At 30.4% G+C, this 12,050-nt stretch overlaps 1 protein-coding gene across 2 annotated transcripts; it reads right to left on the bottom strand.

Annotated features, from left to right (window-relative positions):
- Positions 1 to 4,530: 4,530 nt before the first annotated feature.
- On the bottom strand, positions 4,531 to 11,489 carry LOC108460599 (uncharacterized). Of its 2 annotated transcripts, none has more exons than XM_017760156.2 (6): positions 11,342 to 11,489; positions 10,972 to 11,064; positions 10,032 to 10,062; positions 5,183 to 5,209; positions 4,970 to 5,102; positions 4,531 to 4,865 (listed from the first exon to the last, which is right to left on the bottom strand). In XM_017760156.2, the coding sequence occupies exons 1-6, from the start codon at positions 11,405 to 11,407 to the stop codon at positions 4,811 to 4,813; spliced, it is 405 nt and encodes a 134-aa protein (XP_017615645.1). In that variant the 5' UTR covers positions 11,408 to 11,489; the 3' UTR covers positions 4,531 to 4,810. The 2 variants fall into 2 exon arrangements, with proteins under 2 accessions (XP_017615645.1, XP_017615646.1); XM_017760157.2 differs by having other exon boundaries at positions 5,195 to 5,209.
- Between the last annotated feature and the right edge of the window lie 561 nt (positions 11,490 to 12,050).

Below are 12,050 nucleotides of genomic sequence, written 5' to 3'. Positions count from 1 at the left end.
GTTTTTCTTTCATTTGCTTTGTTTTATATTTTATTATAATAGTATAATATAATAATAATTTAATAATAAATAATATTTACTTAAATTATAAGTAAATAAATAATTATTATATTAATATATGTATTTTATTTTGCCACATGTCACCACCATCACCATCCACTTGTTAACTTTTGGCTTAATTGCTCATTTAGTCCATTCACTTTTTCTTTAATCTATAATTAATTTATTCAATTTAATCTTTTTACCTAATTATCCTTAATTCAAGCTAAATCACTTAACCAAAACTTAATTGACCACACAACTAACTTTGTAAATATTTTTAATAAATATTTACGAATCTGTTTTATGAAAACGGAGACCCGAAAACATATTTTTCAATTACCTGTGACTATCCGGTCGTTACATTATAGTTGTAGCTTTAATATCTTATTGTGACCTTATAATATTTTGTGTTTTATTGTGTTATGGTATATAAAACAATTTATCTAACTACATGCTTCTTAAAGTGATTGATTAGTGACATTAACTTATTCTTTGCTATGTTTAACATATGTTTTATTTATACTTATTCTTTATATAAAATATATTGTCTTTTATATGAATAAATAAAGTTTTTTTAAGATTTGAAATTTTTATCATCTATATTGAAAAGAATTGCGAATCGCATATTTTTAAAAATAAATTACACATTTACTAATGTAATATGATAAAATAATATTTCATTTCATGCTCTTAAAGAGCTAATCACTATTGCAGAGATTGTAAAAGTTTGAAGAGTTAATTTTGCACCTCCTTATGATGCAAAATTTTGTAAAACATAATATTATTTTTTAGATCAAGAAGATATATGTTGAAGGTAACCTTTATGTGTTTTACATTAAAACCATGGATAGAAATGACATGAGATACTCGTGTTTTTGTATGATAAATATTCTCCTAAGGAATACATTACACGTATATGATTGACATATGAGATAGTGAAAAGAAGTTTATAGTGTTGGTACGACTGTTTAGACCATCCCGAGTCAATGATGATGCGAAACAATTTGATGAAAATTTATATGATTTTATTGAAGAATTAGAAGTTGCATTTTAATAATTGTAATCAATACTAGTTATTTTGACAACATATTGAACTAACACCAACTAAAGTTCGAGGTCAGTTGTATTGTTTGATGATAACCAAATAGTATATGAGCTCATGTATCACATGTGTGCGACCTGAAGTTTGCAATATTATTTCTTGAAATAATTTGATTATGCACAATATTTATTGTATGCAATTATGCTAACAACACTAGTGCACTATATCTCAAGCTTGATTTTCGTAGTTTTAGTTGGAATAATATTAAGTTGTCTATGCCTATATATGTTATACTTAATGGTTAGCAAAACTATGCCTCCATTTAATTGCTTAACCATTAATATAAGAATAGCTTTACAACAAGCATGTAATTTTATTTGCATCAAGGCCAACATGTAAGAAATATTTGTCTCATGAGAATTGGCTTTCATTTATATACTAATAGATTTCATCTAAGAATATTTGGATGTGCAATATCTATTTAATGCTCTACCATAATGCACTCAGATAGATCATCAAGTATGAAGTTGATAAAATTTAGAATTTTTATTAGATGTGAAAAAGTTGAAGGGATATATATTTATAATTTTGAAAAGTATTGTTATGTTACAAATTTTCTTAGTATTAAGGGGAGACAAATTGGTTAAATAATTATGTCATCATTTTTTTTGTGATCCTCACTAATATTATGTGCACAAAGTTTGAATGATAAAATTATTTTCCAAACATGTTTAGTGATGACATTTAAAGATCACATTTACTACTTGATACATATACCAACTAAAATGCTCCAAATAATTATATGTCCTAAAAGGACAATGTGATAAAAATAAGCTTTGGGCATGCTAGAAGCATGAAAAACTAGTCAATTCCATAAAATGAAAAAATATTGAAAGAAGAGAGAAAGAAATGAAGATGGTCATATGCTAAAGGAGACGAGTACTCATGAAGAGACCCAAGGCATAACTTTTGATAAAACCCCAGCAGAGGTTCAAGTACCTGAAATTATGAATATAATGGAATATCCCAATCAATTATGTCATAATTAAATATGATGGAGCTGACAAAAGAAAATTATTGTTGACAACGATAATATGAATAGAATACTTCAATATTATGGAAAAGTGGGGATCTTGAATGAAAATATATTTGAAAGCGTTGAGATGAGAACAAGTCATCAAAATAAATAAACGATTTTATTATAACTTATGAAATACATCTCGGATAAGAAGTGCAAACACCTGAATTGTGTAAAGTCAAGGGGAGTACATGTTAGCATAATAGCGGAAAAATAATACATGTAATAATATATAGAATTGACTTGTAACAAGAACGTTCACATCAAAGTTGGTTTTGGTTATGAAAAATGAGTAATTTATGGTGAATGCAAAAATCAAATATAAAGTTATTTATTTACGTCTAGTGAATTTGTAATCAGCTGATATAAATGATTTGATAATATTGATGCCTGAATCATAAAACTCAAGTTTCATGAGAAAATTATTGGAATTCCTGAAGAATTTTCAAGAGAAATACTTATTCGATAGATAAACTTTATATAAAAATGAAAATTTATCTCGACATGAAGATCAAGTGTTCAATAAGAACAAATTGTTACACAATGATATTATAAAGAATTGCTTTTAAGCATCCAATAGTGTTTATATAATCAAAATTAATCAGGGTAATTTTTCATATAGATTGGAGATATTGAAAATGAATACAAATGGTCAAATAATAATGTTATAAAACGATGGTCCTGAAGTACCATTTCTTTATATGTTCAAGCACTCATTGTATTGATAATAGTGAATCATACCATACATCATGCTTTATAAAATTGTTGGTGACATCTAAAGCATGAGAATGCAATTGAATTTTATTGCTGTCTTGATACACATCAATAAAATTTATTGTATTTGTTGATAATTTACTATTGATAAATAATATTGAATGTCTCAAATTTGAGTTATAAAATGATGTTCAAATAAGAGGAGCAAAATATGCACTATTGTAACACCCCTAACCCGATGTGAAGAGTAATCAAGAATTCAATTAGGCACTCACTACCGTTACATTTGAGAAGTTAATTTTCAGCATTGGATTGCATCGTTTCAAAGATCTTAAGTGGTGATTGCTTGAGGGGAGTAAATTAACTTAAGTGGTGATTTGAGGGGAGTAAATTAACACTACATTTTTCCTTTTAAAGTTGTGACATATTGTGTATCAAAGGATTATGTACTCTTTTTTCCTTCACTGGGGTTTTGTCCTAAAGGGTTTTTCCTAGTAAAGTTTTTAATGAGGCATATTCTTTATACAATGAGCATCTAAGGAGGATTATTATGAATGCTATTAACAGGATGTTCATTATAATCAACCTTTCACCTTTCATCTTATTCAGCTTTTCACCTTTCAACTTTTTGTAACTCCTTTCCTATTTATGTATTAGAAAATGTGGAGTCTAATCTCCCTATATATATATATATATATATAGGAGTATACTACTTGTAATGATGATAGAAAAGAAGAAAATTGCAATAGAATCCCTCTTATTCTCATCTATTATTCTTGTGTTCTTTGCAGTATTATTATTGTTATTATTATTATATAAAACAACTTATAGCGTAGCTATCCCAATGTTGGAACTAATCTAAGTTATCCGTCCAGACTCGAAGTTCTGCTTAAAAAGTGAAAATGTTTGAATAGAAATATAAGTTCGAAAAATTAACTTAAAAAAATAGAACTCATTATCTAAACAAACTGACCCTCAAAGTACAAACCTTTTGCCCCAAGCCTGACCCGACGCGAATTACTTAATTTTTTCCTCTACTATTGTTTGCTTCTATTTGCTAATGTTTTACAATTATTTATTACCATTTTGTTATTATTTTATTGTTATTGTTTAGATATTCAATAACTCTTATTTTATTGCTAATTCTTCTTTTATCATTTTAGAGGTATTTGTTTGGATATTTATTTTAATATCTTTAATATATTTATTATATTTTTAAAATTTACTTTTACATAAATTCTATAAAAATTAATATGATAGACCAAATCAAGCTAGAATTTAATTTTTCTTTTTATCCAAACCAATTTAAGCAAAATTTTAAATCTACTTTTCAAACTTAAAAAACATTTGACATCGACCCAAACTCAACAATAATTAGATCTACCCAATATATACTCGCGCGAGCTTCAAGACGGCAGATGCAGCAACAGCCAGAGAGGAGCAACACCACCACAGCACTGCCGTTTTTCAGCCAATGACTTTCTTTTTCTCCAGTCCCATAACCTCTCATTTTAGACTTTTCTCTTTTTTTCCCCTCATTTTTAAGTTTTTCTTTTAATGTTGGACCGGTTTTCTTTAGGTTTGGGCCAAACAAAAAATAAAAAACCAGTTCAATCAATGGATTCTGGGTTGGTATACCGACCGTCCAATTCGATTTAAGCAACATTGATCTTAATTGCCGAAGATATAAGTACAAATACATGAGTACAACGTACAATGTAGAATTTACATTATGAAATTCGCTCACTGTGATTACTTATTCGCGTCTCTATTTAAACAAAAGGAATCCTATATAACCTCTTTTTTCTTTTTGAAGATTATATAACCCAAATTTGCGCTTATACTTATCGGCTATAACACATCTGATACATAAGGCTAACATAAATTGAATCTTCCATACCGATACCAAATGAAAAAACAGAATAATGTCTTGGTCAGGGGAGGAATGGATTGTGAGAAGGGCATGCCTCTTTTTGCTTTCTATAAGCCCTGATAAGATTAATAAACTCACTATTTAGACCCCTAATAAAACGTAATATTCAGTAAAAAGAAAGGAAAAAAGAACCAATTATCCTCATCAAGCTGTTGGTTACCTGGTTGCATTTAATCCCCCAAGTCCAACAGTTCCCAGAACTATAAGAAGGAAAGGAATCTGAATCAAACCACGGTTTCTTCTTCCCCCATGAGCCTTTGGTACTCCCGTTCTGACGACACGTGAATATGTAGCTATAGAAGAAACACAATATCTAACTCACAAACCAAAGAAATAAAATATAGTTGTCAATACTTTTCGAACAAGAAGCTACCTGAGTACGAACCTTCTCTTCCTGAACCTGTGACAATCATTGAGATGATTTTGAATAGCATGTCAAAATAACTGTACTTAGTAATGTAACTAGTAAGAAGATAGAAGGATCCAAAATCAGGTTTGCAAACTCAATTCTATTAAGTTATGTTCAGGAGTATTGGGATCCACATCGGATTGATTAATCCTTAACCAGTTTTTGGCCAGTAGATCTATACTCCTTGGATTCAATCCCATCGAGTACAAAACCTAGGATTCACGATAAAACCAATTTAATAAAGCAGACAAAATAGGTAGATAGTATCAACTTATCAAACACTAAAAAAGAAGGTTTAGTGAGAATGCAAATAAGAGACTAGGATGTAAGCTCGACAGTGACCGTACCAATTGTAGCAATAGATGCAGTTACGTGTACAATCCATCTTCTGGAAATTGGGATTTACAGTAACAAATGACTAATCTAATCAAAGTGAAGAAAAGAGAAGCCATGTGCCAACCATCATCAAGATATCACAATTTGTAATATAGTAAATCCATATACTTCAACGAAACCTTTAACAGAAGATGGGACATAAAATGGGCACACAAAACGAATAAGCTAGATAGTACCAAATCTAGTGAAAGACGCTGACAAATGGGCTCACTACTAAAGAATTGGCATCAAAAGTAAATTTTGAAATAATATTGGTTACATATTAATAGGTCAACTTTTGTTGTTAGTTCTTGTACTAGGCATAAGCTACAAACTTAATCCCTATACTTCAATTAGTTCAATTCCATGTACTTCTCTCATTTTAAAATCTCATTCCCAACTCAAAAGGTAATAGTTAAGTCCATTAAATCAAATTCAGTTATTATTCCTGTACTACGAGTAAGCTAAGGATTTAACTATCATTCTTCAATTTGATTATTTTTAGATTTTATACTTTTCGACTTTTGAAATTTCAGTTTTGACTCAACGGATAACCGATGCCACAAAAAACTTTGGAAATAACAAAATTTAACATAACAAATTTATCGGCTACCGTTTGGGTTAAGACTGAAACATCAAAATTCAAAAAGCAGAGAAACTAAAAATAGCCAAATGAGAATACAGACTTAACCCGCGACTTACACATAATCCAGACACTAATAGCATATTTTGATCCACCTTCATAACTATATATGCCACTACAAATTACAATGCAAGTCTTTGACAACATCAAATTATATATTTTTCCTGGAAATAGGTATTTCATGGCTTACTCCAAGTTTTATGAGCCACGAAGAGAAGATTAACTAATCCGTCGAACCATCATCAAGAAAATCAAGACTGTCATCGTCAATGGTAACACCTATGGTAGCAGCAATAACACCCAATGCTTCAATCAAACCAGCTAATTGACCTTTTTTTATGTGTTTTTTCTTCACTGTTGAGTTCATCCATATCATCTCCATAAAATTGTTGCACATCATTATAAGTGATCTCCTAAATCTGGAAAAATAATTCAAGAATAGCATTAAAAGTTGGAAAATTTTCAAATCAAAATACATATTTCTTAAGACTTGATTAATGAAAATAATTTAACTGGGAATGAATGGAACCTCATCTTCTTGCATAGCTTGCTTCTCTGCCTCCACAAGCCAGTCATCATCTAATACACTTCCTAACATGGAACTGTCAAAGGAAACCAACTCATCAAGGCTTATTTTCTGAGACAAACAGCTGTGCCATTCGCTGTGAACCTGATGAAGGGCACTCAAGGTATGCTCACATTTGATTCACGAACATGTATACCATAGCACGTTTATGGCAATTCTTTGCAGCTCTAAGCAACTTATCCCATGTTGTTGCCACCATGAAGCTAATGATGAAAGAGCAAATCGTCATATCCCTCAGATATCCAGCTTTCTTACTTTTACTACTCAAATCATTGCACAAGTCTTTAAATCAATCCTGAGCTAATTATCAAAACTTAAGTAACAAGTGAGTCTAGATCCAACAAGGCATCAATGCAAATAGGATTCAATCAAAGTTGCCATAACGTGCTATGTTCACACATAGCATGCTAGATTAAAATCATATCTAGTAGTCCCCGCAAATATATATATATTATATCTTCATCTAGGTGTGATTAGTCAGCTAGATGAACCTACCCTTTAAGTGATCTTAAGCTTAACAAAAGTACCCTAAAAGGAATAAGTTCTAGTCTACATTATCAGAACTAGGTTCAGGAATTCAATTACATGTGGAAGAAGAACAAGCAACTTCATAACACCTATCTAAAAGATAGTGTACATAGTTTTGTTTTACCTTAAATTGGTCGTTTATCTAAATGGTCTTATCTTTTAATCTTGTTTTAATTTCAAAATTATTGAAAATAGTCTTTAGTTCTCTCTTCCACTGTTTTGTAAAAGTTCAGCTAAAAGATATTTCCTCACCTCAAGTATTCAAGAAAGACCACTCTTTCCTCAAAGAGATTCCTTTGTTGGAATATTTAATGTTTATGAAAATAATTAAATTTGATCAAAACTATTATTTACTAGAAAAATTATCATATTGCATTCAAAAAGATAATTTAAACTTTAACATTGAAATTAATATCTCTAAGTCACTTCCACCATTCTCGAGAAATTTTGAAAGAATTCCCTTAAAATAAAAAAAAAACAAAGGAATCACCGATCTGTGTGACATTCAAATAGCTTAACAAAAAAAATGATTTGCTCATTAAATTTTTGAAAGAAATCTAATTAAAAATAGACCATTAATGTTGAAGGGCAGCCCTCTAAATCACTTCTTCCACCATTATCACCTAGAAATTTGCAAAATCACCCATTTGTTGCTTTGTGTAAGTTTTAGACACAAGGGTCAACGTTGCAACCGCAACAACACTCATGCACGTCATAACACCTTGCTCTCAAAATAAAAATTCTGGGTTAGTAATACAGTGCCTGTTGCAACAACATCAACCTGTTGCAAGCATTGGTCTCGAAATAATTTTTTTGCCAAGAATGTATTCAGAGTCACGACACCATTCCTTTCGAATCACAACACCTGAACAGTTTGGATAAAATTAATTAATACATAAATTACCCACCAACCTCTGCCTCCATTAACACATTTGGCCACAGCCCAGTCATTCAAAACTAGCCTTTCTCTCAGTTTAACTTCTCCAAACTCATTTTTCTACAAGCTTTCTCAAGGACTTCGCAAGGAGCATCAAGATTTTCCAGGTTTTCTTGGATTTGTTGGGTAAGAATGTCTTTAGTTTTGGCACTTCTATTACTTGCTCTTTGAATTTCTCTTGAGTGTGGTTTTATTGTGGTAGTTTTTTTTTTTTTTTTAGGTTCCATTACTTTCTCTTTGAACTCGACTGTGGTTTTATTGTGGTAGTTTTCTTTTTGATTTTATAGGTTTAGAGAACCAAAACCTTGATTTTGTGATTTTCATTGTTGAAATATCATGGGCTGATCAAGACTTGGAATGAAAATCCTAGAAATCTCGTCTGACTTTTAACAATTGAAGGCTGAAGTGTGATGATTTTTACCGATGGTCTAACCTTAAGTTTCTGCAACCTAAAATACAGGTGACTGATCCTCTTCTCCTCACCGGATTTCTTACTACTAATCAAGTGGTCAACGCACACAGGTGTTGGAAACTTTAATGTTTTGTTTAGTTTCTGAAAATATTTCTCATTTTTGTTTTCTATTTTCATTTTTAAAAGATAAATTTCATTTTCTATATTTTGAAAGTTGAAGAACACATTTCATGAATAAAAATAAAATTTGTTCTCAAAATGAACAAATAAAACACATTTGGTACCTATTTTCCTATAATAGAAACATAAGACATAAAATAAAAGCATTCAAATCAGGGTAATATATTTGATATTTAAAACTATTAGCAAAAAATATTTTTACATTTATATGAGTTTGATCCAGGATCAACTCATTTAAATTTAAAACACTTGTTTTCAACATTTTCAATTTGACCTTTACAAAGCATTTTTAGTAAAAGTAATGAACACAACTTTTTATTATTTTCTAAATTTCAACTACTTTTATTTTTATTTTTTAATGATCATTTTAAAATTTTCAACAAAACAAGCATTCTTTAATATTTTTCATTTTCCAAGAAAACAAAATGATCTCTATTCCTTGTAACCAAATGGAGCCTAAAGTTACCAAAATATTCTCAAAATCTAAGCAAAAACCAAAAACCAAAACTCAAAAAAAAAAAAAAAAAAATTGATGAGATTCTAGTTCTGACCTCTTTGTCTCCTATGTGTCCCAAGTACCAATTAACCGAGACTCACCTACCTATTTATTGCAAAATTCCTAGAATCCTAAATTAAGTTAACCTGGAATTTTTATTAATATTGAAGTCTAATACTAATCAATCTAAATAGAAGTACTACTTATCCGAATCTTATTAGAATCTAAAATATAATCTTAATTAATTAAATCTAGAGTCTAGCTTATTTATCCCAACTTTATAATTCTAGCCTAATCTAAATAAAATTCAAACCAAGCTGCATTTTTAATAAAAAAAATCGTTCTTTTATATATTTTTTTTTTTTTTTTATGACTTCTGAAAAACTAAATTGAAAATAATCTTAAATAGATAAGCTCAAACTAAAACAGTGAATGCAAAAGTCATTTTGTTAGCCAAGGGGACAGCAGAAAGAGGCAAGGACAGATATTCTCCTATCTTTTAAGTTTAGACAACAAGCTATTATGTCTCCACAAAATGTGCTACCTTTGGAGAACATTAAACAAGAGATTTCTTCCCATGTTAGACTATCTATTGAGTTTGCAAACCATGATTTCTTGGAAAACTCAATATTTTCTCAAGAAGTCAGGAGAATTACCAGACTGTAGACAAGTATAAGCTTCAGCAATCTGCAAAAAATGCACATCTTTAGGTTACATCTGTCACAACCGTAAATGCAGTTGGAACTATTTTGAAACTGCAGAATACAGGATTAAAGGTATCCACACAATTATCTCATTCAGTGCTCCCAGATGAAAGAAATATTTCATATTCAGGTATGATAAATGAAATAAACTAATTGGAAAAACTTAATATTAATACTTTATCGGTTACTTGTTTTCCAGTATGTTGGCTCTTGTCAAGAATGGCAACCTCCAGAAAACGTACCATAATTTAGAAAGTATATGGCTCAAAAGGCCAGTCTAGAATGATAAGTTTCTGTGAAGGTGAGGTAACTTATTCCAAATAAAAACTACCGTTTGTTAAGACTAAACCTAGTCTTTACCAGGTAAATTTCAGTTTATCTCCCAAATCCAAGGTTAGACTTAACATGTTCAGCAGTTAGAAATCCAAAAATCTCATGAAAGGATATAAACGTACAGCCAGATCTGATTACTCACCAGAACATACTATTCTAAATCGCTGCTTGCACCATGAATTTAACCAAAACATGATAGAAACCCCCAAGCAATCTAGCTCCCTCCAAAGAATTCAAATAGCAAAAAGAATCAAGAAAGACTCCCCAAGTAGTATATTTTAAATAGAGTGGAATTACTAACAGTCACAAAACTGCTCTAAGCTAATATCTTTCAACCCTAACATTGTAAAATGCTTAGCTTGATCAAATCAACCTCTAAAATGCTTAAGCTTGTCTCAACACGCTTCAACAGTTCCTTTTCAGATCCCTAATGATCGCATCACTAATAAGCCAGTACCCATATAACAACAATTCAAACTGGCCCCAATGAAGATGTGCATTCCAATCAAAGAATATATTAGAAAACGGGTGAAAGTTTTAAAGGCACATCGATGCTTACCAACTTAAACTTAGACTCCGCCGAACGCTTTTCGTGAACGGGAAACAAGTCAGGATGCGATTCCCATACTTTCTTTCTATAAGCTGCTTTAATCTAAAATTCCAAATAAAAAAATACAAGAAATTAATCAAATATACAACTTCATAAACAAAGATGAAAAAATCGAGAAATTTTGTTAGTCTAACTGATTTGAAGAAAGTAAACAAGGCCACAATCTCCAAAAGGAAAACAACTCGAATTTATCAATTTCAATCCAAGTCAACAACCAAAAACAATGAGATTAAAAACCCCTAAAGCAATCAAAGTTAAGAGCAAAATAAAATAAAATAAATAAAAAACTGAATGAAATTTGAAAAAGAAAGAAAAAAACCTGAGAAGGAGTAGGGCGAGAATTAGGGGGGAAGCCTAGCAGGAGTCTCGCTTCATCACCTTGCATTTCTGTGATTTAATTGGGCTGAGCTTTTCTTTCCTGGGCACTTAATTTTTTAATTAAGTGAAGCGTGGGCTTAATGCTAGTGCGTGTCAACAGGTAACTAATAAAGCGTGGCAAAGCGAAATCTACACGAGCGCGGCACCGCCCAGCGTAACGACTTTTCCACGTCAGCATTCGTAAGTGTTTTATATAAACAAATTTTTTATCCCGTCCCATGTAAGATTATTTATATGTTTTAAAAATTTGTTAAATATATTTAAAAAAATACATCTTAAAATTATTTGTCAAATTATTAACTATTATTTTATCTATAATGAAAAATAATATAAATGTATACCAAATAATGAAAAGAAATCAATTAAAAAAGTATTATGCAAATAAATAAATTTGAAAGTTTTAATAAAAGAAAGTAAAAGGCTAAATTATGTAAAAATGCCGATTTAAAAAAATATTGAGTGATTAGACCGATTTATGGCATACTTATCGGAATAGGGCGATTTTAGAGAAAGAGGGTGAAAATGCGTCCAGTTGGGCATGTTTTCCTGCACAATCAGCAGAAAACGCGTCTAGCTGGACACGTTTTCACTCAACGGTAACCTCCCCAACAGTCATAAAAAAACTAGTTTTATTTCTATATAAACTCAAA

Source organism: Gossypium arboreum, chromosome 7 (assembly GCF_025698485.1).
Source record: "Gossypium arboreum isolate Shixiya-1 chromosome 7, ASM2569848v2, whole genome shotgun sequence".
Lineage (NCBI taxonomy): Eukaryota > Viridiplantae > Streptophyta > Magnoliopsida > Malvales > Malvaceae > Gossypium > Gossypium arboreum.
This window is presented reverse-complemented; position numbering and strand designations above follow the sequence as displayed.

What these genes read in the sequence shown, in the direction of transcription:
- LOC108460599 (XM_017760156.2), bottom strand. Translation starts at nt 11,407, where the DNA reads ATGCAAGGTGATGAAGCGAGACTCCTGCTAGGCTTCCCCCCTAATTCT. An exon ending in CTCGCCCTACTCCTTCTCAG is followed by an intron (nt 11,065 to 11,341) that starts GTTTTTTTCTTT and finishes TTGGAATTTTAG; the next exon opens with ATTAAAGCAGCTTATAGAAA. An exon ending in TTATACTTGTCTACAGTCTG is followed by an intron (nt 5,210 to 10,031) that starts GTAATTCTCCTG and finishes TGATTGTCACAG; the next exon opens with GTTCAGGAAGAGAAGGTTCG.